This window comes from Symphalangus syndactylus, chromosome 15 (assembly GCF_028878055.3).
Source record: "Symphalangus syndactylus isolate Jambi chromosome 15, NHGRI_mSymSyn1-v2.1_pri, whole genome shotgun sequence".
Taxonomy (NCBI): Eukaryota; Metazoa; Chordata; class Mammalia; order Primates; family Hylobatidae; genus Symphalangus; species Symphalangus syndactylus.
The window spans coordinates 97,965,270-97,991,241 of NC_072437.2; the positions used below are offsets into that span (position 1 = coordinate 97,965,270).

At 36.4% G+C, this 25,972-nt stretch overlaps 1 protein-coding gene across 14 annotated transcripts in view; it reads left to right on the top strand.

Annotated features, from left to right (window-relative positions):
- Positions 1–25,972, top strand: part of PDS5B (PDS5 cohesin associated factor B) — a 189,614-nt gene that overhangs the window by 118,789 nt on the left and 44,853 nt on the right. For all 14 annotated transcript variants that reach the window (XM_055244893.2, XM_055244895.2, XM_055244899.2 and 11 more), the window contains 2 exons: positions 5,073–5,178; positions 8,090–8,250. In XM_055244893.2, coding sequence (XP_055100868.1) covers positions 5,073–5,178; positions 8,090–8,250 — 267 coding nt within the window. The remainder of the gene's footprint in view (positions 1–5,072; positions 5,179–8,089; positions 8,251–25,972) is intronic.

Here is a 25,972-nt window from a genome sequence, read left to right on the forward strand (position 1 = left end):
TTTTCACAGATAATGTGAGAACTGAAAATGTTGTTTTTTAAAACAACCCTCATTTAAAGTTTCAGCTTTGATACTACCTGTGATAAGTTGGAAACTTGTTTCTTTTTATCTCTGCATTCCCTTTTGTGAAATGTGGGAAGAAGTGTTTTTTTATTTTTAAACTTTCCCTAAAATGTTTTCCTCTGGTTGAAAAAATAAAGTATTTATACAATATATATAGGGCATACTGACTTACTAGTTAGTCATCAGTAGTGTTCTTTGAGGGGTATATATTATAATCTAAAATAAATAATACTAATGATTTTTTCATCTTATACTCAAACCCTTTTGGAGATGTTTTGTTGGGGAAGGCATTGGGCGTAGATTTTGGTCATTGACCCCTTACAAATAGACCCTACTTTGGTTACCTGTCAGTCACTTTGGACTCCTCTTGTATCAGTTTTCATTTGAAGAGGTAGTTGTGAGGTTTAAAAAGCAAGACAAGAAGTAGAAGCCTCTGTATTTGTAAGAGAAAGACTCTGAATCAGACAAATTTATTAAGTAAGTAATCCCATGCCTTCTCTATTCAAGGCAGTACTCTTTAGGTACTGGCAAAGCATAGTCTGCTGTTATACCTTCTGTCAGTAGTGGAATAAAGATTTCAAATCAGTTCAGTAAGATTATTGCAAATAGAGTTCACAGTATTGAAAGAGGATATCTCTAAGGGGTAATATTTCATCTAAGAGGGGAGAATGGGTAAGATTCTGTTTTTATAGAAGTGCCATTCTTGCCATTGAGGTTAACATAAATTAAGCTTATTTGATAGTAAAGAAGAGGGATATTTAGAAAATGATTGCCATCTATTTATAGTGTAATGTGGCATCGTATAAAACTGTTAGGAGATGATCCTTAAAAAGCCAGATTGGGAGCAGATTGTGACAGCCTTTAACATTGAGCTTCCTTTTACTTTATCTGTTGAGAACTATGGATGATTGAGATGATGGCTAGGAGGAGGGAAGTAGAAGAGATAGATTGCCAAGGTGTTTTAATTGTCTATGGCTAGTAGTGGAATGGAAAGGAGACAACATATTTGAGGGAAATTTTAAAACAACAACCTAAAAAATTGCCAGCTTACTGGATATGGGGAATAAAGGCAAGGAAGAACCAGAAATATTAGGATTCAAGTCCAAATGATGTGGAGAATAGTAGTACCTTGAAAAGAATGAAAGGAGCTGTTTTTGAAGGAGGCAAGAGAGGATGTGCTTCCTACTTGTACATGACAAAGAATTAAAAAAAATCAAGGCCTATCAAGTTTAATGTGAAACTATGAGAATGGATTAATCTGCTCAGATTGTATAGAAAGAAGTAAAAAGATCATGGACAGAACTTTGGAAATTTTTTTTACAGTAGAGAAATTGTAGAAATGTAAGAAGACCAGGTTATTGTAATGTTTTGAGTTAAGATGGAGGAGGTTTTCAGAAGTAAAGTATATGGTGGACAAAGAGACTGAAAACCAGGAATAGATCTTGGCTTTAGGAATCAGAAGGTCATAGTGATCTAGAAGATATGTCAAAACATAAACAATAAAAACAAGTAGCAGTTAGTGCTTTATAATGTGCCTGGTGTTATTCTAAGAATTTATGTTTTAACTAACTTCTTTCTTCATGGATAGGAACTATTATTATTCCCATTTTACAGATAAAGAGCAGTAAATTGCACATAGGGTGAGTAACCTCCCTACTGCTGGAGTGCGGAAAACAACATTTAAACCTAGGAAGTCTGTCTCTAGAGCCCACTTGGTTAACCACTACACTGTACACAAAGATTCTACTTTTAGTCCGCTATAGTAGTCGGTGAATGTCCATTTCATCTGACTCTTCCTAACAGTGGCTGTTAATTTTTTCAATATTGTCATTTTATAGGTGAATGAAGAGATGTACCCTTTAAAAATTTTTTTTGTGTTTCAAATAGAAAAGTTGAGCAATTATTAATAAGGTTCAACTTTTTTTTTCCTTTATGTCTTCGCTAATTTTATCCCTTTGGAGAATGCCTTTTATTTTTCCATAGGGACTCAGTGAAACTGTCTTTTTCTTATTGATTATAAGAATGCTTTATAAAATAAGGCTGTTCACGCAGTTGAATCACCTTTTAAATCTGTTTGCAATTAACACATATTACATTGTATAAGTAAATGTCAGTCGTTTCCTTTGTAGTTTATTTCAGCCTTTGGTATCATATTAATAGCTCTGCTTTTTTACGTTTAAATCTGTAATTAATCTGGAATTTAGTGTAAGGTGGACATAGAGACTTAGTCCTTTTTTTTTTTTTTTTTTTTTTTTTTTTTGAGTAAGTCTCACTCTGTTGCCCAGGCTAGAGTGCAGTGGCTTGATCCCAGCTCACTGCAGCCTCCGCCTGCTGTGATCAAGCGATTGTCCCACCTCAACCTTATGAGTAACTGGGATTACAGGCATGTGCCAGCACATCCAGCTAATTTTTGTATTTTTAGTAGAAATGGGGTTTCACCGTGTTGCCCAGGCTTGTCTCGAACTCCTGGCTTCAACTGATCTGCCCGCCTTGGCCTCCCAAAGTGCTGGGATTACAGGCATGAGCCACTGTGCCCCGGTCTTGACCCAGTCCTTTTTACACTTGATCCTAGCCAAAAGGCTGAGAAGCGATGACCCAGTCTTTTTCAAAGGCACATGGTAGATAGTTGTATGAACTCCATTTACAGAGAAATTGATTCTCATTTGATTTGAGGTGTTCCTTTATTATAGCATAAATTCTTACATGGTTTGGATCCTTACTGGATTCACTTTGGTTTTTTAGTCTTCAGAGGTTGTGATACATTAGAGGAAGTTCTTTCATCCCTCCTTCCGTAAAATTTATTGGCTGTTCCCAAGCACTAATTAATTCTTCCATATGAGACTTAGTATGTACCTGTGGAATCTTGTCCCATACCAAATGACATAGAGATTCTGTACATTACAACTTTTTAGCTATTTTTCATATTTTGACTTGTTATTGTGAATAGATTTCTCCTCTCTATTTTTTTAGGTAGCTTTTGCTGATACAGAAAAGTGCTATTGATTTTTGAGTGTTTTGTTTTACCCCACTGAATTCTTAGTATTTTAAAATAGTTTTTCAGTTGGTTTTCTTTGATCTTTCAGGTAGGTGCTTTCCCATAGATTTTCATGTGCCTGGCTGTTAGTAGTTCAGTTGTCCTTCCTCAGAAATCCCTTTCCTAATTACCCTGGCTATGGAACTCTTCTTCTTGTTGTGGCCTTTTTTTGTAGTCCCTCTTGTTCTCTGATGATCTTTTTAATGTGTTTGTTAACTTACTGTTTACTTGCTTCACTTGACTGAGAGCTTCATGTTCTCAGTCGTGGAAGAAAATGAGTTTACTTTTGGAAATGTGATAGTTTTCATTCCTGCAGTATATCTAGGTTAAAAAATCTTGGGGCTACTGAAAATATGGAAAGAGGATTCAGATTGAAGATTTGTATTTGGAATAGTTGGAGATAAGAGAATAAGTTGATTAGGGAAAATGAGCAGAAAAAGAGAAAACACCCTCGGAAATACCAGCTGTTAAAGAGATGATCAGTTTAAGGGGACCCTATAATGGGGACAGATATATTTAACTCCTAACTTGACCTTAAATTTGAATATATAATATTTTTGTAGAAACATATTTACTAAACATTTTAAGGAACATTGAATAATTGAATTTTCTTGTATTTTGGTATGTTTTCTGTCTCTGGTGGTGTTTTTTATAAAAAGGACAAATACACACCCAACAGTGTAAATGATTATTTTAGATAATTGTCAATGCATTACAAATGTTTATTTATATTTTTAGAGATGGGGTCTCACTCTGTCACCCAGGCTGGAGTGCAGTGGTGCATCATAGCTCACTGTAACCTCAAACTCCTGGGCTTAAGTGATCCTCCCAAATAGCTGGGACAACAGGCACACACCACCATGCCAGGCTAATTTTTTAAATTTTATGTAGAGACAGGGTCTTGTTATGTTGCTCAGCCTCGTCTTGAACTCCTGGCCTCAAGTGACCCTCCTGTTTCAGCCTCCTAAGTGGCTGGGTTTACAGGAGTGAGCCACTGTGCCTGGGTACAGATGTTTATTTTAAAATAACAAGCTTGGCCGGGCATGGTGGCTCACATCTGTAATCCCAGCACTTTAAGAGGCGAAGGCGGGCAGATCACTTCAGGTCAGGAGTTTGAGACCAGCCTGACCAACATAGTGAAACCCCGTCTCTACTAAAAATATAAAAATTAGCTGGGTTTGTTGGCATACACCTGTAATCCCAGCTACTTGGGAGGCTGAGGCAGGAGAATTGTTTGAACCCAGGAGGCGGAGGTTGCAGTGAACCGAGATCCACGCCACTGCACTCCAGCCTGGGTGACAAAGTGAAACTTCGTCTCAAAAATAAATAAATAAATAAATAAATAAATAAATAAATAAATAAATAAAATAAGCTTGTTTTTATTAGAAGAAAGCTTGAAAACATCATGTTTCCTTTTGATCTATTGTAGTTCCTTTTCTGATGTTATAATGAGGTTTTATTGTATGTCTGTTACCTAGGTATTCTTACACCTTTTAGGAGGAGGCCTAGGTATATTTCTGACTCTGACAGCTGTGCCTGACACACAGTAATATTTGGTAAATGGTTCAGAAGTGCTTAATGTTTCCTTTATCCTTTTCTATTTCTGTGTATATTGTTCTACTTGCTGGACTAATAATCAGTTTTAGGTAATTAAAAATAATTTGTCATTTATGTGTTTGGGCTCAGACCTGCCATGGAAAAGATGATAATAAAGATATTGATAGCATTAATAAAGAGCAAATTGAATAACATTTTGACCTCATTTGAATGGGCAAGGGAAAAGAATCGTTTTTGAAAAGAAACATCTGAAAATACTATAGTTGTTTTGCAGTAGTGTTAAAAACCAGCTATATCAAATTTGTATTTGGTTCGGATATGTTTATATATGTATGTGCACATATATGTAACACAGGATTATTTTTCTTAGACATTGCTAGAAACATTTGAAACAATGACTTTTTTGGTCATATTTTAGTGCTCTTATTAAACAAGTGAACAAATCAATAGATGGAACAGCAGATGATGAAGATGAGGGTGTTCCAACTGATCAAGCCATCAGAGCAGGTCTTGAACTGCTTAAGGTAAGTATCTATTTAAAATTAAGTGCCTAATTAGATACCTGTTTAACGTATACAGTTTATATTATTTGTTCTTGATGTTTTCTTCTTAAGTTTGTATAATCCAAAGTAAAATTTTCTCAGTTGTTTTAGATGATTTAGAAGTTGCATATTTATTCTTACATGTAATCTGATTATTTTGGGGTTTAAATGCTATAATCTAACCTAGTACTAATTATATTAAAATAGTGGAATATAATTCAGGGTGTCATTAGTGAGCAAAGAAGGTACAACTCTACTGTAGAATGAGCCAAATTCTTTCTAAAACTCTGTTTTTTTTTGTTTCATAAAATATTCTGTCCTTTACTGATTGTAAAAATATTAGTTCATTATTGACAACTTTATATAAAATTATAAAAAACATAGGTTGATCATCCATAAACATTAGTTTCTTTTGTTTCCTTTTAATCTTCAACAAATGCATAGTTGGGATCGTTGAGATCAAACTGAATATATAATTTTGTATCCTTGACTATTTTCCCTTATTAAAGTATACGCATTTTTCTCGGTGTTTTTCAAGAGTTTTTTTTTAAGAGTGTCTAAAGCAGATCTGGTTTTTGGCTGTCATTTAGTAGCTGTCTGCCTTTGACCACATTACTTGCCTCACTTCCTCGTATGAAATCGAGATAATAATAAAGTACTTGTCTCGCAAAGGACGTTAAAGCTTGTACATGAATTTCTTAGCACCATGCCTAGCTCATAGTAAAAATAATAATAAACATTTTTGAAATGGTGATTAGCCCATATTTGGGGTATCATACTATCCTACCGAGGTAGGAGGCAGGACTGGACTCCAGAGGCGGAGCTCAGACACAGGACCAAATTGAGGACTAGCTAAAACAAAGGCAAGATAGAAGCAGCTTTCCACAAGACACACCCACCAACGTGCCTTGTCAGTTTACCGTTGCTATGGCAATACCTGGGAGTTACTGTCCCTTTCCTTGGTGATGACCTGATAACCCAAAAGCTACTCCCCCTTCCCTAGGAATTTCTGCATAAACTGCCCCTTAGTCTGTATGTAATTAAAAGTAGGTATAAATATTACTGTAAAACTGCCCTGAGCTACAACTCTCTGCATCCTACCTATGGGATAGTGCTGTTCTGCAGAAGCAGTCATAGAGGTGTATGTAACACCTCCTGTGCTGTAAGACTGCTGCTTCAGTAAAGCTATTTTCTTCTACCCTATCACTGGCTTGCCCTTGAATTCTTTCCTTGGCAAAGCCAAGAATCCTTGCGGGCTAATCCTCACTTTGGGACTCTCCTTTCTCTGTATCATTAGTATTTTCCTGTTGTTGAATATTTTGATTTTTCTACTTTTATTCTTACAAACAACACTAAGCTGAATGTTTCTACGTAAGATCTCTTGGTAATATCTTATTTTTTAGAAAACTAGGAGAGCATTACTGAGTTAAAGAGAGTGACCACTTTTAAAATTCTTGGAGCAATATATATTTAGATTGCTGTACAGGGAAATTTTACCGATATATAATCCCATCACTAGTATGTGAAGGTACCCGTCTTTTTAACCTTCAAAATACGGAATGTAATACATTTTTAAAAGATTTGTGAATCTGATAAGCAAAAATAATGTTTTAATTTGCATATTTAATACTAGTGAGGTCCACCATCCGTATGTTAATCATTTGTGTTTTCCCTATGATAAATTCATCATTTTTGTCCTTTGTTCATACATCTACTGACATCTCTATCTTTTTTTTTTTTTTTAACTTATTTAAATGAGCTTTTTATTTCCTTTGCTTTTTCCTGGGACATATTTGATATATGTATAAACATGTATTCTCTTATATGTAAATTATGAAGTGTAGTAACCAAGTGAATACAAGTGAAAAGTAAATAGAGTGTCAAATTAAATTGAATATTAAAAATATTGTTCAAGTTCCCTGAGTAGTCTTTTTTTCTTGCCTACTTACATCCCCTTACCAGGTATCATTGTCCTGAATTTTGGATTTATTATTCTTTCAATATTCTTTATAGTTTTATCATCTGTGTATGTATCTCTAAATAACATGTTGCTTATTTTGATTATTTTAGAAACTTATAAATGTGACATTATACTTAGTATATTTTTCTGCTGCCTGCTGTTTTTTTTACATTCCACATTTGATTCCTTTTGTTTATTTTATGCTTTAAAAAACCCTATCTTGTACAGAGGGTTTTTGTTGTTTTTGTTTTTTAAAATCTTAAACACAACCCATCTGAAATTTAATTTGAAAGTGTGTTGTGGGGGCGAGGGGTCTAATTTGATTTTCTCCCAATAGCTATTCAGTTTTCCCAGGACTATTTATTTTCTGTTGACTTCTTTGTAGTCGCTTACAATTTATATAATGTAATTTTTTATATATTCTAGAGTCTACTTACTGCCTTACATTTTCTGTTTCATGATTATTCTAATGTTCGTACCATTGTGATTTGGACATTGGAACTTTATAGACTTCTTTACTATCTGGTCAGTCTAGTTTATTCTCTTCTTATTCAGTCTCTGCTAATGATGTTTATTGAGAAGATGAGAGATGTTTTGTTAAATTCTCTCTTCATGTCCGCTTTTCTCCTCTCATTCTCCACCAAAAAACCTGAACAATAATCAAAATCTAAATTATTTTGACTAAAATTATATTAACATGTAATTTAATTTTGGAAGAAATTACTTCATTATCTCATACAATCTTCCTACAGAAGAACATTTCCGTTACATAGTTGAGTATGTTTTAAATTTTATTTATAGGGCTCTCAGATTTTGGTTAACATAATTTTTTTAATTGACTTTGATTTATAGTATTTCTAATATGCAATATTTTGAATTTGTATTATAAAGATGAAAAAGTTTTACAAATCGTTTTTATGATTCATTTTATAGGTACTCTCATTTACACATCCCATCTCATTTCATTCTGCTGAAACATTTGAATCATTACTGGCTTGTCTGAAAATGGATGATGAAAAAGTAGCAGAAGCTGCACTACAAATTTTCAAAAATACAGGAAGCAAAATTGAAGAGGATTTTCCACACATCAGATCGTGAGTTGAGTTTATTTTCAGAAATATTCTGGACATCAGAAACATAATTATTTCTTGATTTATGTAATAATTGGAATCTTTCAAGTTTTGAGGAAAAACTGTCTAGGTTATCTTAAGTCTGTAAGGTTCAGTTTAGATTCTCCTTTCCTGGGAGAAAGCGTTGATTGGTATTTTAGAAGATGCATGAATGTGGGGGATAAACATGGCATATCTTTCTGATGCATCAGTTAGATAGTCCCTGGTATATTATGGCACAGAATAAACAATTCATATGAATTTAAGGTATGATGGGAAATTTCAAAGGAATTTCACCAGGACTATCCATGATATTCTTTAGTTTCCTCTGTGATTTAGGGTACTGAAACAAAAAAAATTCAGAAGCAGTGCTTTAATTGACACAGGGAAGTAGAGAAGCATGGAATACTTACCTTAACAGCAGTGCAATTTTTTCTGTGTTCCAGTATTTCCCATAATTGCAAATTGAGCTGTTATCCTGGGATAATCATATTTCAAGATTTTATAATCAGAAGAATAAATCTTCATTTCTTACATGGCACTGCTTACTTCTCTGTGTATATCTCTTCTAGTTCTTGGAGAGAAGATGGAATAGGTGGTTCTAATACTGGCATAGTCATAGGTGGTTGCTTTCACCTCTACCTCATCACTTCTGGCTTACCTATTAGTCTGGTTAGTTGTGATTGGGGTACCATGCTTTTATATGGAGAAGAATTGCCTATGGGTCTGTTCCTTAGAAAGAGACTGAGAGTAAAGCTAGCTCGCAATTAGAGTTTCAGATATAATTTTTGTTATTCCTTTCTTTTCATGTGTACTTAATTCTAGAAACTGCTGATAAATAGAACAAAGGCATTATTACTATTTTCTTTCTTTCTTTTTTTTTTGAGATGGAGCCTCACTCTGTTGCCCACGCTGGAGTGTAGTGTGGTGTGATCTCAGCTCACTGCAACCTTCACCTCCCAGGTTCAAGCGATTCCCCTGCCTCAGCTTCCTGAGTAGCTGGGATTACAGGCACCCGCCACCATGCCCGGCTAATTTTTTGTAAAGTAGAGACGGGGTTTTGCCATGTTGGCCAGGTTGGTCTTGAACTCCTGACCCCAGGTGATATCACCTGCCCGCCTCAGCCTCCCAAAGTGCTGGGATTACAGATGTGAGCCACTGTGCCTGGCCGGCAATTATTTAAATGGTAATAGAAGCATACTAAAATTTTATAACAGTAGTCTTTCTGGCAAGAGTACGAAACCTTATTGTTTGGAACTGACTTGAAGTCTTACTCTGTCACCCAGGTTAGAGTGCTGTGGCCCAATCTCGGCTCACTGCAGCTTCTGCCTCCCAGGTTCAAGCAATTCTCCTGCCTCAGCCTCCTGAGTAGCTGGAATTACAGGCCTGCACCACCACACCTGGCTAATTTTTGTATTTTTAATAGAGACGGGGCTTCACCATGTTGACCAGGCTGGGCTCCAACTCCTGGCCTCAGGTGATCTGCCCGCTTCCGCCTCCCGAAGTGCTGGGATTACAGGCGTGAGCCACCATGCCTGGCCTTGACTTCTAATTTTTAAGTAATCCCAGAGCATAAGCTTCCCTTTGGGTGGTGCTATGGCTCTCCTAGTCAGATCAGAGATGAGAGTTTGGTTGTATGTATGTGTACGTGTGTATTTGTCGCACACACATATGTAATATGTATACATACACACACACATTATGTATAAAGTGTATATAACAATATATCATTTGCTGAATGCCCACTTATTATACTGTCTCACTTAAACATTGTAACAATTCAGTGAAGTGCGGTTATTATCCTAGTTTTCCAAATGAGGCATCTAATGTTCAGTGGTAAATGGATCCAGGTCATATAGCTAGCAAGTGACAGAGCCAGGATTTGAATTTAGGCCTGTTTGGCTCCAGTGCCTATGGTGTGATATCCATTACAGCAGTTTCTTTTCTAATTAGAGCATCGACAAAGTTCAAATTTGGCTTATTCCCTGGAGGTTTTGTTATTTTCATTCTAGATTGTTTTTCCCTAGTAACTTTTATATTTTAAAGAAACATGGTTTGATATATTTGTAGAACCACAAGAACAGGGTCAAAAGGTGGACGTTTTAAAACGTACGTGGAGCATTTTAAAATGTATTGCTTTAATATGGAACTGAAGTATTTAAAATATTTGATTTATATACTGAATATATTTAAGATACTTCTCATGAGGAGAATTAACTCAGCTGATACTGAATTCCTACAGTGTGTACACACTGTTCTTGATGAAATAACTCATAGTAATTTCTTCCAGGAGATAAACTGTATCTGTAGATTTAATGTTTTAAATTATTAAATTGGGTGAGTTGATTTTGAGGAAAAATAATATAGTTAAGAGAATGTTGATTAAACTGTCTTCCCTTGAATTCATGAAAATAATTAAAAAGAACCTAAAGAAAAATGTATCTAAGTAAAGCTACCACAAACTGGACAGAATTGGCACCAGATGTGCCATTAAGACTGTATTGAAAGTGAGAACACTGACAAGGGATATGTATTGGCAGTGTACTGTAAGTGTCCTATTATTTGCTAATTTAGAGGGAGGATATTGCTGTATGGACACACTTTAAGAGAAAGAAAGAAAACCTGGTTTTAGCTGTACTAGGACTAAAGAATAGGCTTTGTGGTCATAGTATTTTTCTTTAGGTCAACCTGTTTACCAGGAAGAGCAAAGTTTAGTGATGAGGTAAGACTAAGGAAAATCATGAAGGAAATATCTTTTTACCGACTTTACGGGAACAGAAGAAAATTATACGCTTAACCCATTAAACAAAAAATGATGATGAGTTATGGGGTTCTGTAACGATGAGTTATATGAGTTCCATTGTGTCTCAGCTAGTCTCTCAGGAGTCTGACTCTCCTAAACGTAGTTAGATGTGCCAAAACTGAGGATCCTGTCATAGCATGTGATGTACCCATAGCTCAAGTGACTGGTTGTTATCCTTGTAAGAGTTTTAGCAAATTTGGAGATAAATTACACAGAGTAAAAGGACTTACTACCTTTAGTCCTAACTTCCATTCCTATGCTACTTAGCTAGGTGATGAAGCAACAGTAGCCTGAGTTGGGAGCTTTGATGTTAATTTTTTAAAGAAGTGTTCAGTCATCTGGGAGATGCTAACTATACTTTTGTTTAAATAGCAAAGCCAGAGAGAATTTTTCTTACTCAAAGATGAATGAACAGAATACAGATAAGCAAGTTAACAAACACAAAACCTATGTAAATATCTTAGCATTCCAAAGTAACTGATAAGCAATATTTAAATAACTGTCTTAGACAGTTATTTAAGCTGCCAAGGAAGGTAAACAGCAAATGACATGAGAGAAAAAAGATAACAAAAATGAAGTAATACATGAAAAAGAGCTAAGGATATTGACTATAGAATATAATTTAATATAAGTAGCAAGAAGCAGAATAAACAATGTGGAAGATGGAATCAGTAAGCTAGAGATTTGGCTTGAGGAAATCTGCATAGAATATGGAGAAATTGGAGAGAAAAAATGGAGTTAAAGGGAATGAATTGCAGATAGTGAAAAACCATAATTGACATCTTTGGAGAAGACAGTAGAATAATGGGAAGTGGAAAATATTCAAGAGAATAATAATAAAAATTTGTTTTGAATGATTTAAAATATGAATCTGGAGATGAAGACTCATTTTTGGAAAATATACTGGTGCAGTTTGCTAAATTTTCAGGGATTGCAAAAGTGATTTCACAAATACCAAGAAAAACTAGTTATATCGGGGAACCTGCCCCAATAATCACGTAGGTTCTTTTCTACTTTTCTTTTTTTTTTTTTTTTTTTTTTGAGACGGAGTCTCGCTCTGTCACCCAGGCTGGAGTGCAGTGGCGCGATCTCGGCTCACTGCAAGCTCCGCCTCCCGGGTTCACGCCATTCTCCTGCCTCAGCCTCTCCGAGTAGCTGGGACTACAGGCGCCCGCCACCACGCCCGGCTAATTTTTTTGTATTTTTAGTAGAGACGGGGTTTCACCGTGGTCTCGATCTCCTGACCTCGTGATCCACCCGCCTCGACCTCCCAAAGTGCTGGGATTACAAGCGTGAGCCACCACGCCCGGCCTTCTTTTCTACTTTTCCTAAGCATCAGCCGGCTTGAGAAATAAAGGGACAGAGTACAAAAGAGAGAAATTTTAAAGCTGGGCATCCGGGGGAGACATCACACGTTGGTAGGATCCGTGATGCCCCACAAGCCACAAAAACCAAGTTTTTATTAGAGATTTTCAAAAGGAGAGGGAGTGTGTGAATAGGTGTGGGTGACAGACATCAAGTACTTAACAGGGTAATAGAATATCACAAGGCAAGTAGAGGCAGGGCGAGATCACAGGACCACAGGACCGAGGTGAAATTAAAATTGCTAATGAAGTTTCGGGCACCATTGTCATTGATAACATCTTATCAGGAGACAGGGTTTTGAGATCAACCAGTCTGAGCAAAATTTATTAGGCGGGAATTTCCTCTTCCTAATAAGCCTGGGAGCGCTATGGGAGACGGAGTCTATTTCATCTCTGCAGCCTCAACCATAAGAGACAGGTGCACCTGGGGGGGCTGTTTATAAGCCTATACCTCCAGGCGTGTATTCTCTTTCTCAGGGATGTTCCATGCTGAGAAAAAGAATTCAGCAATATTTCTCCCATTTGCTTTTGAAAGAAGAGAAATATGGCTCTGTTCTGCCTGGGTCACCAGCGGGCAGAGTTTAAGGTTATCTCTCTTATTCCCTGAACAGTTGCTGTTATCCTGTTCTTTTTTCAAGGTGCCCACATTTCATATTGCTCAAACACACATGCTATACAATGTGTGTAGTTAATGCAATTATCACGTGGTCCTGAGGCAATATACATCCTCCTCAGCTGACAGGATTAAGAGATTAAAGTAAAGACAGACATAGGAAATCACAAGGGTGTGGATTGGGGAAGTGATAAGTGTCCATGAAATCTTTACAATTTATGTTTAGAGATTGCAGTAAAGACAGGCATAAGAAATTACAAGAGTATTAATTTGGGGAACTAATAAATGTCCATGAAATCTTTACAATCCGCGTTCTTCTGCCATGGCTTCAACTGGTCCCTCTGTTTGGGGTCCCTGACTTCCCGCAACATAGTTAGGTCAGTGCAGTGGAAAATAATGAAGCTGGCTGACTACTTTTCAAACCACATACAATTTCTGAAGTTAATGATTCAACAGCTGGAGAGTTGTGATGGAAAAAACAGTGTAATAACTAAAGAATTTCCTAGGCAGCCCTAGCTATTTTTAAGTAGGGGCAAATGAAGGATATACTTAAGTATACAGGATTCAGTAAATGTACCACCCGTTTTTTATCATGAGGTTACCCTGTCTACCTAATTGTATGCTTTTCCGTCTGGAATTCAGTTTTGCTTATGCCCTCTAAATCTAGATTTTGTTTTCTTTTTGTTTGTATATCTCTGATTTGTCTTTGCCTATCATTTTACTCTAATTATTTAACTTTTAGATATGGCTATGTAAATATATTTGAAAACCTGGATTTTTAAGAATGATGTAAGTTCAAGACAAGGAAAGACAAAAACCTAACAGACTCTAGTTATAAAAAAATTGAAACATTATTCGCTAATAAAAGCACCAGCGTTAAGTTGTGTCTTGAGGGAGATATTGCAAATCTATAAGAAACCAGGAATTCTAATTAATTGTTCAGAGTATAGAAAAGAAAGCACTCATTTTCTTTACAGCCAGGATAACTAACATGAATACTAAAACCTAGTAAAAGATATCCTCCCCACCCCCCCAAAAAAACCCTAAGACAAATCTTACTAATATGTGATTTTTGTATAAGTAAGATATTAGCAAAAAGAGAATTTAAATAATAAAACGAGAATATATTGTGGCCAAACATGGTTAATTTTAGGAGTATACAGAGAGGGTTGGTATAACATTAGTAAGCCTACTATTTATGTTTATAATTTATTATGTAAGTAGGGAAAGGGTATACAATAGATCATTTTTGATAGATGCTGAAAGGGCTTCTGATTTTTTTTTTTTTTTTTTTTGAGACGGAGTCTTGCTGTGTCGCCCAGGCTGGAGGGCAGTGGCACGATCTCGGCTCACTGCAAGCTCCGCCTCCCGGGTTCACACCATTCTCCTGCCTCAGCCTCCCGAGTAGCTGGGACTACAGGCACCCGCCACCACACCTGGCTAATTTTTTGTATTTTTAATAGAGACAGGGTTTCACTATGTTAGCCAGGATGCTCTCAATCTCCTGACCTCGTGATCCGCCCACCTCGGCCTCCCAAAGTACTGGGATTAGAGGTGTGAGCCACCGTGCCTGGCCAAAAAAATCAATCTGTTTCTAATTAAATCTAATAAGATAGGAATCTGTACGTTCATAACATAATTAATATCTCTCAAACCAATGGGCAGCATCATGTAAAACACCAGTAGCATTCCCAGTAAAAGCAGGAACAAGATGAGAAACCACACTCTCTCTGCTATTGTTTAACATTGTTTTGGAAGCATTAGCTAGTGTAATTACATAAGAATATAAAATAAGAAATACAAGTGTGGGAAAGGAAGAAGCTTTCATTTTTCTTGGAAAATCCAGGAGAATCAACTGAAAAACTACTCAAAATGGGGTAGCCAAAATGAGTATATAAAAATCCAAAGTTTTCTGTATATAACCAACAATCATTTACATTATTATGGGAGTAAACATCAGAAGACCTAGAAGTAAAGTGTACAAGAAATTTGCAATGCTGTAATAATGGTGGATGGGAGGATATAATACTTAACAAATACATTGGTCAGGAAAAGGTAGGTTACCTAGTAAATAATTAGCAAGCAGTTTTGAAAGGAAAATAGACTGCTTACTTTGATTTTACATATATTCCAGAAGAATCAAAGACAAATTATTGCATTAAGTGTATAACATGGATTTGCTTTAAGTATATAACATGGATTAATCAAAGTACTAGTAACCAGTATATTTTTATAACTTCCTTGTTTGTAGAGGAAGGGACACTTATACCAAGTCATGAATGAAATATTGATGGGTTGGATTATCATTATTATTACTATTATTATTTTGTTGAGATAGGGTCTTGCTCTGTTACCCAGACTGGAGTGCAGTGGCTCAGTCATGGCTCACTGCAGCCTCAACTTCCTGGGCTCAATCAGTCCCCCGACCTCCGCCCCCCAAGTAGTTGTGTCTACAGGCATATGCCACCATGCTTGTCTAAATTTTGTATTTGTTGTAGAGACAGGGTTTTGCCATGCTGCCCACTCTGGTCTTGATCTGCTGGGCTCAGGTGATCTGCCTAGCTTGGCCTCCCAAAGTGTTGGGATTACAGGCATGAGCCACCATGCCTGGCCTACATTGTATTATTTTTAAAAAATTCATTTGTTGCAAAAAAATCTATGGGTTACCCCCCACTCCCTGCCCCACCGTGTATGGTACGGTTCTAGGTGTACAGTACAGTTCTAGGTGTCGAGGACATTGTAATAAAGGGGACAGGCTAAGTCTCTGCCCTTTTATTTTAGTGGGGGTGAGGAACCACTATTTAGATAAAAGCCGAAATCATGAAATAAGTTGGAAACACAAATGATAGGCTGGAAAACTATCTTCAGTATATATTAGTTAGAAAGGTTAATACCTGCAATGTATAAAGACCCCCCCCCCCTTTTTTTTTTTTCGTGACAGGGTTTCACTCTGTCTCCCAGGCTGGAGTGTAGTGGCTTGATCTCTTGGCTGGAACATCTGCCTCCCAGGTTCTAGCAATTTTTGTGCCTCGGCCACGCAAATAGCTGGGATTACAGACGTGTGCCACCACCCCTGGCAATTTTTTTTTGTTTGTATTTTTAGTAGAGACCGGATTTCGCCATGTGGGCCGGGCTGATCTCTATTGCCTGGCCTTAAGTGATCTGCCCGCCTTGGCCTCCCAAAGTGTTGGTATTACAGGTGTGAGCCACTGTGTCTGGCTGCAATGTATTAAAGATTCTTAATGAAGGAATAACAAATATAAATCTTATAGTAGAATACTAGCAAAGAGAATGAACAGGAAATTTATAAGCAGGAAGTCCTGTCAGCCTTCCAAATCGTGAAAAGATGCTTATGTAATCAAGGAAATACAAATAAAAGCAATTATGTGATGCAACCAGTATTAGTTAGCATTCCAACAATGCTGTCTTGGTGGGAGTATAAAATGATGCTATGCTTCTAGGTTGGTAATGTGGTAATATATGCAAACTTAAAATGTGTATAGTTTTTGACTCTGCACTTTCAGGAACTTACCCCAGAGATAATTAGAAAAGATGTGCACATAATCTATCATATAGCTCAGGGTTCAGTCAGAGAAACAGAAACTATACTAGGTATAAAGTCATGTAGTGCATAGTGGTGTGTTGGTTAATGATAGACCAGATGTATGTGGTGGTCTCGTAAGATTATGATGGAGCTGCACTACACAGGGGTACAAGTTTTATCTTTTATACCATATTTTTTCAGTACCTTTTCTATGTTTAGATATACAAATATTTACCACTGTGTTATAATTGCATATCGTATTCAGTACCGTAATATGTAGTACAAGTTTGTAGTCTAGGAGCAATAGGTCATATGGTGTGTAGTAGGCTATACCATCTAGGTTTATGTAAGTGTACTCTATGATGTTCTCACAACAATGAAATCATCCAGTGATGCATTTCTCAGAATGTATCCCTATTAAGTGATGCATGACTGTATTTTAAACAAATTAATACAGATGTTTAAAGGACAAAAGAGAAAAATATTGCATTGGTAATTCAGAGATACAAATTGGTGGAAGCAGCTACTACCTCTAGAGCTGGTGGGATAATTGGGAAGAAGTAACGTGAAGAGGTGGAGGAGCCCTGTCAGTATCACCCAACAGACTGCTAAAGTATAGCGTGACCTGGCTGTTGGTGGGGAGCAGTGAAACTACTGCTCAGAACGCCTTAAGAAGCTCTAGTGTCGTGTAGTGAAAGAAATTAATAGGAAACCAGCTCTTTGCAGATTTACAGCTTCAGGATCTCTGAGCAGATTATGAAAGGATAGGTTTAAAGCTCAGAGACAGTATGTAAACAGCCAGCACAGGGATATTCATGGTATTGTTGTTAAGGTGTTTTTAAAAATTTTTAAATCTAAAATGCTTATCAGTATGAGATGAGTTTTGGTATAGCCATACACTGTACATACACTGAGAGCTATGTGACTGTTAAAAAGAATAGTGCTTAGCAATATTTGACAAATGAGGTTCTATACACATTGTTGGTTGAAAAAAATGTTTCCAAATACTGTGTATTTTATATCCTTACTTATTAATGTCTGTATAATAATATGTCTAGAGAAATTTTAGGAGTGTTCACCAAAATGTTGACAGTATTGTTTCAGGGTAGTGATATGCTGAGTTTTTTCTTTAGGGTTTTCATGTATTTTTCAATTTGAATGTATTTTTCATTTTCTATATTGGTATGATTGTTATCAAGGAAAAAACTTGAACTCGAAGGTCGAAAGTCAATTTAATGGGGGAATAAGAAATTCTTTTTAGTAGGAAAAGCAGTCAGCATAGGTGGTTCTTTATTTTCATTGACTTAGTACTGCAGAATTCTTAAAATTGTTTTTTCTTTATGTTCATTGTTTCAGTTTGTTTTCTTTTAAAATAAGTGAGTATGTAAAACATTGGATGAGCTAAAAGTTTCACATAACTATCTTGAAAAATCTCAGCTAAACTTGCTAGTGTGAACAATAATTTTTCTCTTAGATTATAGGTGTTTGCATTATCAAATCTGATTTATGAGAAGATAGGTCTTATCTATGAAGTTTAGTTACTGAAGTAACCACAGAATAATAATCTTTTATTTCACAGAGAAACCACAAACCATAGACTAAAAGATTAGTGTTTTAGTTATACTAATTTTATTCCACGTTTTATTATTGAAATTTTCAAACATATACAGAAGTAGAGAGAATACAAATCCCCAGGTATTCACCAACCAGCTTTAACAATGAATAAACTTATAGCCATCTTTATTTTTTCTGTGCCTCCATACACTCCCTTGTTCCTCTTACATTTGAAGGCAAATCCCAGATATTGTCATTTCATCTGTATATCTTTATCCCAAACACAGTTAACACTAATAAGTTAATGTCCAATTGGTTTTGTCAAAAAATGTGTTCTTGTTGTTGTTTGTATCAAGGTCTCACTCTGTTGCCCAGGCTGGAGTGCAGTAGTGAGATCGTAGCTCACTGTGGCCTTGAACTTCTGGGCTCAAGTGACCATCCCACCTCAGCCTCTCAGTAGTTGGAACCACAGACACCACATCCAGCTAATTTTTTTTTTTAAACTTTTTGTAGTTATGGAGTCTCGTTATGTTTCCCAGACTGGTCTCAAATTCCTGGGCTCAAGCCACCCTTCCTCCTCAAAAATTGTTTGATTCAGGTTGCAAGTAAGATTTATACATTGTGATTGGTTGCTGTGTCTTTTAAGTATCTTGTTTCTTGTGGGCTTTCTCTTTAGCTCTCACTCCGCTTGCAGTAGGAATCAGGTTGTTTCTCTTGAAGAGTTTCCCATAGACTGATTTTTGCTAATTTTATTCCTTAGACATAATTTGATAGGTTCTTCTTTGTTGTTTGTTTTGATTTTTTGCGACTAGGTCTTGCTCTATTGCCCAGGCTAGAGTGCAGTGGTGCAATCACAGCTCACTGCAGCCTTGATCTCCTGGTTCAAGCAGTCCTCCCACCCAGCCTCCCAAGTAGCTGGTACTACAAGCGCATGTCACCATGCCTGGCTAATTTTTATGTTGTTTTGTAGAGACAGAGTTTCACCTTGTTGCCCAGTCTGGTCTCGAACTCTTGGGCTCCAGCAATCTGTCCACCTCAGCCTCCCACAGTTCTGGGATTACAGATGTGAGCCACTGTGCCTGGCCATATTTCTTTATTTTCTCTAAAATGATGATTGAATCCAGAGACCTGATTGGATTCTGGTTCAACTTTTTTTATTTTTACAGGACTATTTTATAAGATTGGTATGCTTTCCTGTCAGGAGGCTCATAATAGCTGGCCATCTCTCTGTTTATGATGTTTGCAGCTGTTGATATTAGTAGTCAGTCTTGATATTCTTATTGTCAGTCTTCTTCATTTCCTAGCTGAATACTTTTGTAAAAAGCAAATTCTTACCGATTCTTTGGTTTCCCAGTGTTATATTTTTTTAGGAAAGGCAGAATAAATGCTTGATTTTTTGAATGTTATTTAGTAGTATTCAAAATAAAAAGGACTAGTGTCCTCCAAAGGTGACCAGTTGAGTGTTGTTTTTAAAAAAATCATAATGGGTTTACACATATTTGTGTTTCAGTCAGTTATAGTGATCGCATGCATTGATGCCCAGATTATCCCGTGTATAATCTTGGAAGCCTCTTCAAGTTAGTCCCTGAGTCCTTTGGAACAATCCCAATAATCTCTGTAATTTCTTTGCTATCTTGTGTCGGATATTCCAGGACCATCTTGTACTTGTTCTGCCCCAGACCTGGAATTGGCCAATCTCTGAGGGGCTCTGGTTCCCTTTAATGGGAATGGTATTAAGAAATCACAACACGAGTCCTGTGGGTACTAATTGCTAATGTATAAGTCATGACTCTATGATAATTCAGTAGACATACCTTTTTTGAAAGATGAAATTCATGTTTGTTTATACGGGTACTTCCAGTTCAACTTCAGGATTACATGGTTTTTACTGAACTTCAATTTTACATTTATATCTCTTTTTTCCCTGATGGCACAGGATAACAACACTGTAATATTACATAATAACTCAATTGCTTTATCCCATAATACATCCATAGCAGTCTCATGATAGCAGTAGCACCACCAATATGATTCCTAAAAGTAGTCATTTACTTTTTTAGCTAGTTCTCTTTTTTATTTAGCATGTATCATATGAGAGATCTGCAGTCAAATTCCCGTTTTAAAGTTATTTGGAATAATAATTCTTTGGGTGGTTATGCTAGCACATGGATACATATCCTTGTTCATTTGTTTCATTCTTTTTGAGAGGTTGCTCTTTTAAAATTTAATTTTGCTTTTTAATTATATGAAATGTGAAATGGCTTTAAACGTATCTAAAGGAAGCAAGATAAATTTCAGGAAGTCCAGCATCTGTTCCTCAATCCTCTAACCTATTCCTTTCTTCCCCATAGATAAACTTAAAAAAAAAAAAAAGCCCCCTTCCGTGCACGTATCTGTCTGCATATGTATGCACATTTGATAAATGAATAAGATAAACTATATGCACTTTTCTTCACCTTTTTTCTCTTTAATGGCATGCACTGGCAGTTATCTCATTTAAATATAGAGAGATCCCCATTTATTGTGTGGCTGTATCATAATTTATTTAACCAGTTCGTTATTTATGGACATTGGGTTGTGTTCAGTATTACAGTCTTGCAGTGAATAGCTTTGTATTTGCGCCTTTTGTATTTTTTGACAGTTATCTTTGGGAGCAGTTCTTAGAAATAGAAGAGTACTTTGGGAGGCCGAGGCGGGCGGATCACGAGGTCAGGAGATCGAGACCACAGTGAAACCCCATCTCTACTAAAAATACAAAAAGTTAGCCGGGCGTGGTGGCGGGCGCCTGTAGTCCCAGCTACTCGGAGAGGCTGAGGCAGGAGAATGGCGTGAACCCGGGAGGCGGAGCTTGCAGTGAGCCGAGATTGCGCCACTGCACTCCAGCCTGGGCGACAGAGCGAGACTCCGTCTCAAAAAAAAAAAAAAAAAAAAAAAAAGAAATAGAAGAGTAAATGCATGTACAATTTTGCTAGGTGTTACTGTGTTCCTATCCATAATGGTTATACCACTTTACATTCTCACTAGCAGTATGTAAGAGTGTCTGCTTCCCCACAGCCTTGCCAATAGACAATGTTGTTATGAAATATGTCTCTTCCTAACTCTGGTCATCTTCCTTGTTCTGCAGGCTTTTGTGTCTGAGAATAGTGTAGCCATTTGTACTTTTCTTTGATCCTAGTGTTTGTAAGGCATATGTTTTTCCTTTTTTTTCCTTTCCATTTTTATTCTTCCTGGGACTTCATATTTAAAGTGAGTTTCTTGGCCGGCCATGGTGGCTCACACTTGTAAATCTCAGTACTTCGAGAATATGAGGCAGGAGGGTCACTTGAGCCCTGGAGTTTCAGGCTGCAGTGAGCTATGATTGTACCACTGCATTCCAGCCTGGGCAATAGAGCAAGACCCTTAAAAAAAAAGTTTATTTACTTTTAAATAAATGTCCTAGTTGTCTTTCTGTTGTAGTTTTTTGTTTCCTTGTTTGCTTTTATATTGGTTGTTTTGAATCCAATTTGACAAACTGTTTCAATGGGAGTGCTTAGAGCATTTACACTTATTGTAATTATTGATATGGTAGGGTTTAAATCTACCATCATGGTAGTTTTCCTCTTATGTTTTCTTCTTTATGTCTGCTTTCTTTGAGATTAATCAAGTATTATGATTTTATCTTTACTATTGGTTTATCTACATGCAATAAAATTATACTAATGTGTAAAAACTTTACTGCACTATACTTCCATGCCCATTTCCTCCAGTCTTTTAAGTTTTGTTGTCTTATGTTTTGTTTTTATATGTTATAAACTCCGTAATATGTTTTTGATATTTTTAGTCTAGTGTATCTCGAATTAATAATGACAAATTTCTTTTACACACGTAATAACCATTTCTGTCACTTTTCATTTGTTGGATGTCTATCCATGTTTTCATCTGGTATCATTTTTCTTCTGGAAGAACTCTTTTTAATATTTCTTGTTGTATAGTTCCCTTTGTAGTGAATTTTATAGTGAATTTTTTGGTCTGAAAAAGTCTTTATTTTTCCCTCATTTTTAAAAGATAATTTTGCTTGGAATAGAATTTTTGGTTGACAGTGATTTTCATTTAGTGTTTAAAAGATGTCACTCCATTATCTTCTGGATTGCAGATTCTGATGAAAAGTGTTCTATCAATCCTTGTTCCTCTGTTTTTTTTGCACTGCTTTTAAGATTTTTCTATTTTTCACTAATTTTTAACCAAATGAATAATAATATGCCTTGAAATGGTTTATCTTTTTTTCTGCTTGAGGTTTATTGAGATTCTTGGATCTCTAAGTTTATTTTAATCAGATTTGGAAAATTGTCCATTATTATTTTGAATACTTTTTTTTTTTTCTATTCTCTCCATCTGCCTTGTTTTCTGTGGCTCCAATTACAGGTATTTTTGACTACTTCATACTGTCTTATAGATCACAGCTGCTGTCTTACTATTTTTTCATGCCCTTTTTTCTCTCTCATTTTATTTTGATAGTTTCTATTGCTGTGTCTTCAAGTTCACTGATACTTTTCTCTTGCGGTGTATAATCTGCTTTTAATCCCATCAGTTTATTTTCCATTTCTGTTGTGTTTCTTATATTTAGTAATTCTATTTGTGTTCTTTTTTAATATTTTTATATCTATTTATATTTTTTATTTTTTATGTTTTTCATTTCTAGCACTGCGTTCCTGATTTATTCTACCTTCTTGAGTCTATGTAGCATAGTGTTTTTGTAACAGCTATTTTAATGTCTACCCTGATTCCATCACTTATGTCATTTTTGGGTCTATTTCTATTGAGTAATTTTTCTCCAGGTTGTGTATTATAAAGGCTTTCTACTATGTCTGGTAGGAATGAGTAATTACCCGCCCTGTTTGTGTTGAGGGAATTTTTTGTCCTACTGCTTTCCACGGTCCTTTTCCTGGTCTCACCTAGTTTTCCCTCCTAACATGAGTTGAGGATCATTATCCAGCCAAAGACTCAGGGCCAGCCTCTGCAGATTAGCAGAGCTCATGCTGCCTTTCCCTTTGTAACTCCTTCCTTTCTGGTATTGTGCTCTAGAAATCAGAGCTTCCTTGGCCTCCCTGCACTCCCATCTTTATCTCCCTCAACCCAGGCTCTATTTGGGTCATTTGTACTACAGCCTGGAAACTATTTAATACTTCCATGCAATAAGCTGGGCAATAAAGCTCTTCTAGTTTGTTTCTCATTTATCAGGGATCACATTTCTCTGCTGCCTGTTCCCTAGTGTCTGAAACCTTTAGCATATTTATCTCTTCTGGGCATTTAAGGCAGGAGAGTAAATAGTCTTAGTTACACCATTGTAATCTGAAGCAGAAGTCCTCTTGTTATAGTTTTTTTAAAAAAATATGTGAAGGTAAACAGTTTTTCATACATTTTAGGGTAATTTATATGTCTTCTTTTTTTAAAAAATTAAACTTTGAGTTCTGAGATACATGTGCAGAACGTGGAAGTTTGTTACATAGGTATACATGTGCCATGATGGTTTGCTGCACCCATCAACCTGTCATCTAGGTTTTAAGCCCCACATGCATTAGGTATTTGTCCTAATGCTCTCCCTCCCCTTGCCCCCCACCTCACAACAGGCCCTGGTGTGTGATGTTCCCCTCTCTGTGTCCATGTGTTCTCATTGTTCAACTCCCACTTATGAGTGAGAACATGTGTTGTTTGGTTTTCTGTTCTTGTGTTAGTTTGCTGAGAATGATGGTTTCCAGCTTCATCCATGTCCCTGCAAAGGACATGAACTCATTCTTTTATATGTTTGCATAGTATTCCATCATGTATATGTGCCACGTTTTCTTTATCCAGGCTATCAATGATGGGCATTTGGGTTGGTTCCAAGTCTTTGCTATTGTGAGTAGTGCTGCAGTAAACATATGTGTGCATGTGCCTTTATAGTAGAATGATTTATAATCCTTTGGGTATGTACCCAGTAATGGGATTACTGGGTCAAGTGGTATTTCTAGTTCCAGATCCTTGAGGAATCGCCACACTGTCTTCCACAATGGTTGAATTAATTTATGTTCCCACCAAGTGTAAAAACATTCCTATTTCTCCACATCCTCTCCAGCATCTGTTGTTTCCTGACTTTTTAATGATTGCAATTCTAACTGACGTGAGATGGTATCTCATTGTGGTTTTGATTTGCATTTCTCTAATGACCAGTGATGATGGGCTTTTTTTCATATGTTTGTTGGCCATATAAATGTCTTCTTTTGAGAAGTGTCTGTTCATCTTCACCCAGTTTTTGATGGAGTTGTTTGTTTTTTTCTTGTAAATTTGTTTCTCGTAGATTCTGGATATTAGCCCTTTGTCCAATGAATAGAGTGCAAAAACTTTCTCCTGTTCTGTAGGTTACTGTTCACTCTGATGTTAAGTTTCTTTTGCTGTGCAGAAGCTCCTTAGTTTAATTAGATCCCATTTGTCAATTGTGGCTTTTGTTGCCATGCTTTTGGTGTTTTAGTCATGAAGTCTTTGCCCATGCCTGTGTCCTGAATGGTTTTACCTAGGTTTTCTTCTAGGGTTTTTATGGTTTTAGGTTTTCCATTTCAGTCTTTAATCCATCTTGAGTTAATTTTTGTATAAGGTGTAAGGAACGGGTCAAGTTTCAGTTTTCTGCATACGGCTAGCCAGTTTTCCCAGCAACCTTTATTAAATAGGGAATCCTTTCCCCATTGCTTGTTTTTGTCAGGTTTGTCAAAGATCAGATGGTTGTAGATGTGTAATGTTATTTCTGTGGCCTCTGTTCTGTTCCATTGGTCTATATATCTGTTTTGGTGCCAGCACCATGCTTTTTGGTTACCGTAGCCTTGTAGTGTAGTTTGAAGTCAGGTAGCATGATGTTTCCAGCTTTGTTCTTTTTGCTTAGGATTGTCTTGGCTATATGGGCTCTTTTTTGGTTCCATATGAAATTTAAAGTAGTTTTTTCTAGTTTTGTGAAGAAAGTCGGTGGTGGCTTAATGGGAATAGCATTGAATCTGTAAATTACTTTGGGCAATATGGCCATTTTCACGACATTGGTTCTTCCTATCCATGAGCATGGAATGTTTTTCCATTTGTTTGTGTCCTCTCTTATTTCATTGAGCAGTGGTTTGTAGTTCTCCTTGAAGAGGTCCTTCCCATCCCTTGTAAGTTGTATTCCTAGGTATTTTATTTTCTTTGTAGCAATTGTGAATGGGAGCTCACTCATGATTTGGCTCTCTGTTTGTCTTTTATTGGTGTATAGGAATGCTTGTGATTTTTGCACATTGATTTTGTATCCTGAGACTTTGTCGAAATTGTTTCTCAGCTTAAGGAGTCTTTTGGCCGAGACGACAGGGTTTTCTAAATATACAATCATGTTATCTGCAAACAGTGACTATTTGACATCCTCTCTTCCTACTTGAATACACTTTATTTCTTTCTCTTGCCTGATTGCCCTGGCCAGAACTTCCAACACTATGTTGAATAGGAGTGGTGAGAGAGGGCATCCTTGTCTTGTGCCGGTTTTTAAAGGTAATGCTTCCAACTTTTGCCCATTCAGTATAGTGTTAAAGAACGTTTTACCTTTTTCTGTCTTGCCTGTTTTTCTGTGTTTTTGTTGGTCTCTTTATTCTCCATTTTTAGGCCTTTACATGTTAGGAATATATTTCTTTTAATTATACTTCACCTTTGGTATCTTTGTGAGACTCTACTCTTAGTGTGATAAGCACTGGGTTGGTATCAGGCAATGAGGAAGATATGGAAGTTTCTTTTGCCTTGAGATGTTTGTATAATAGTTTAAGAGCTCCTTTATTCGGTATTCATTTTAAATGTTTGAGTTATGAAAT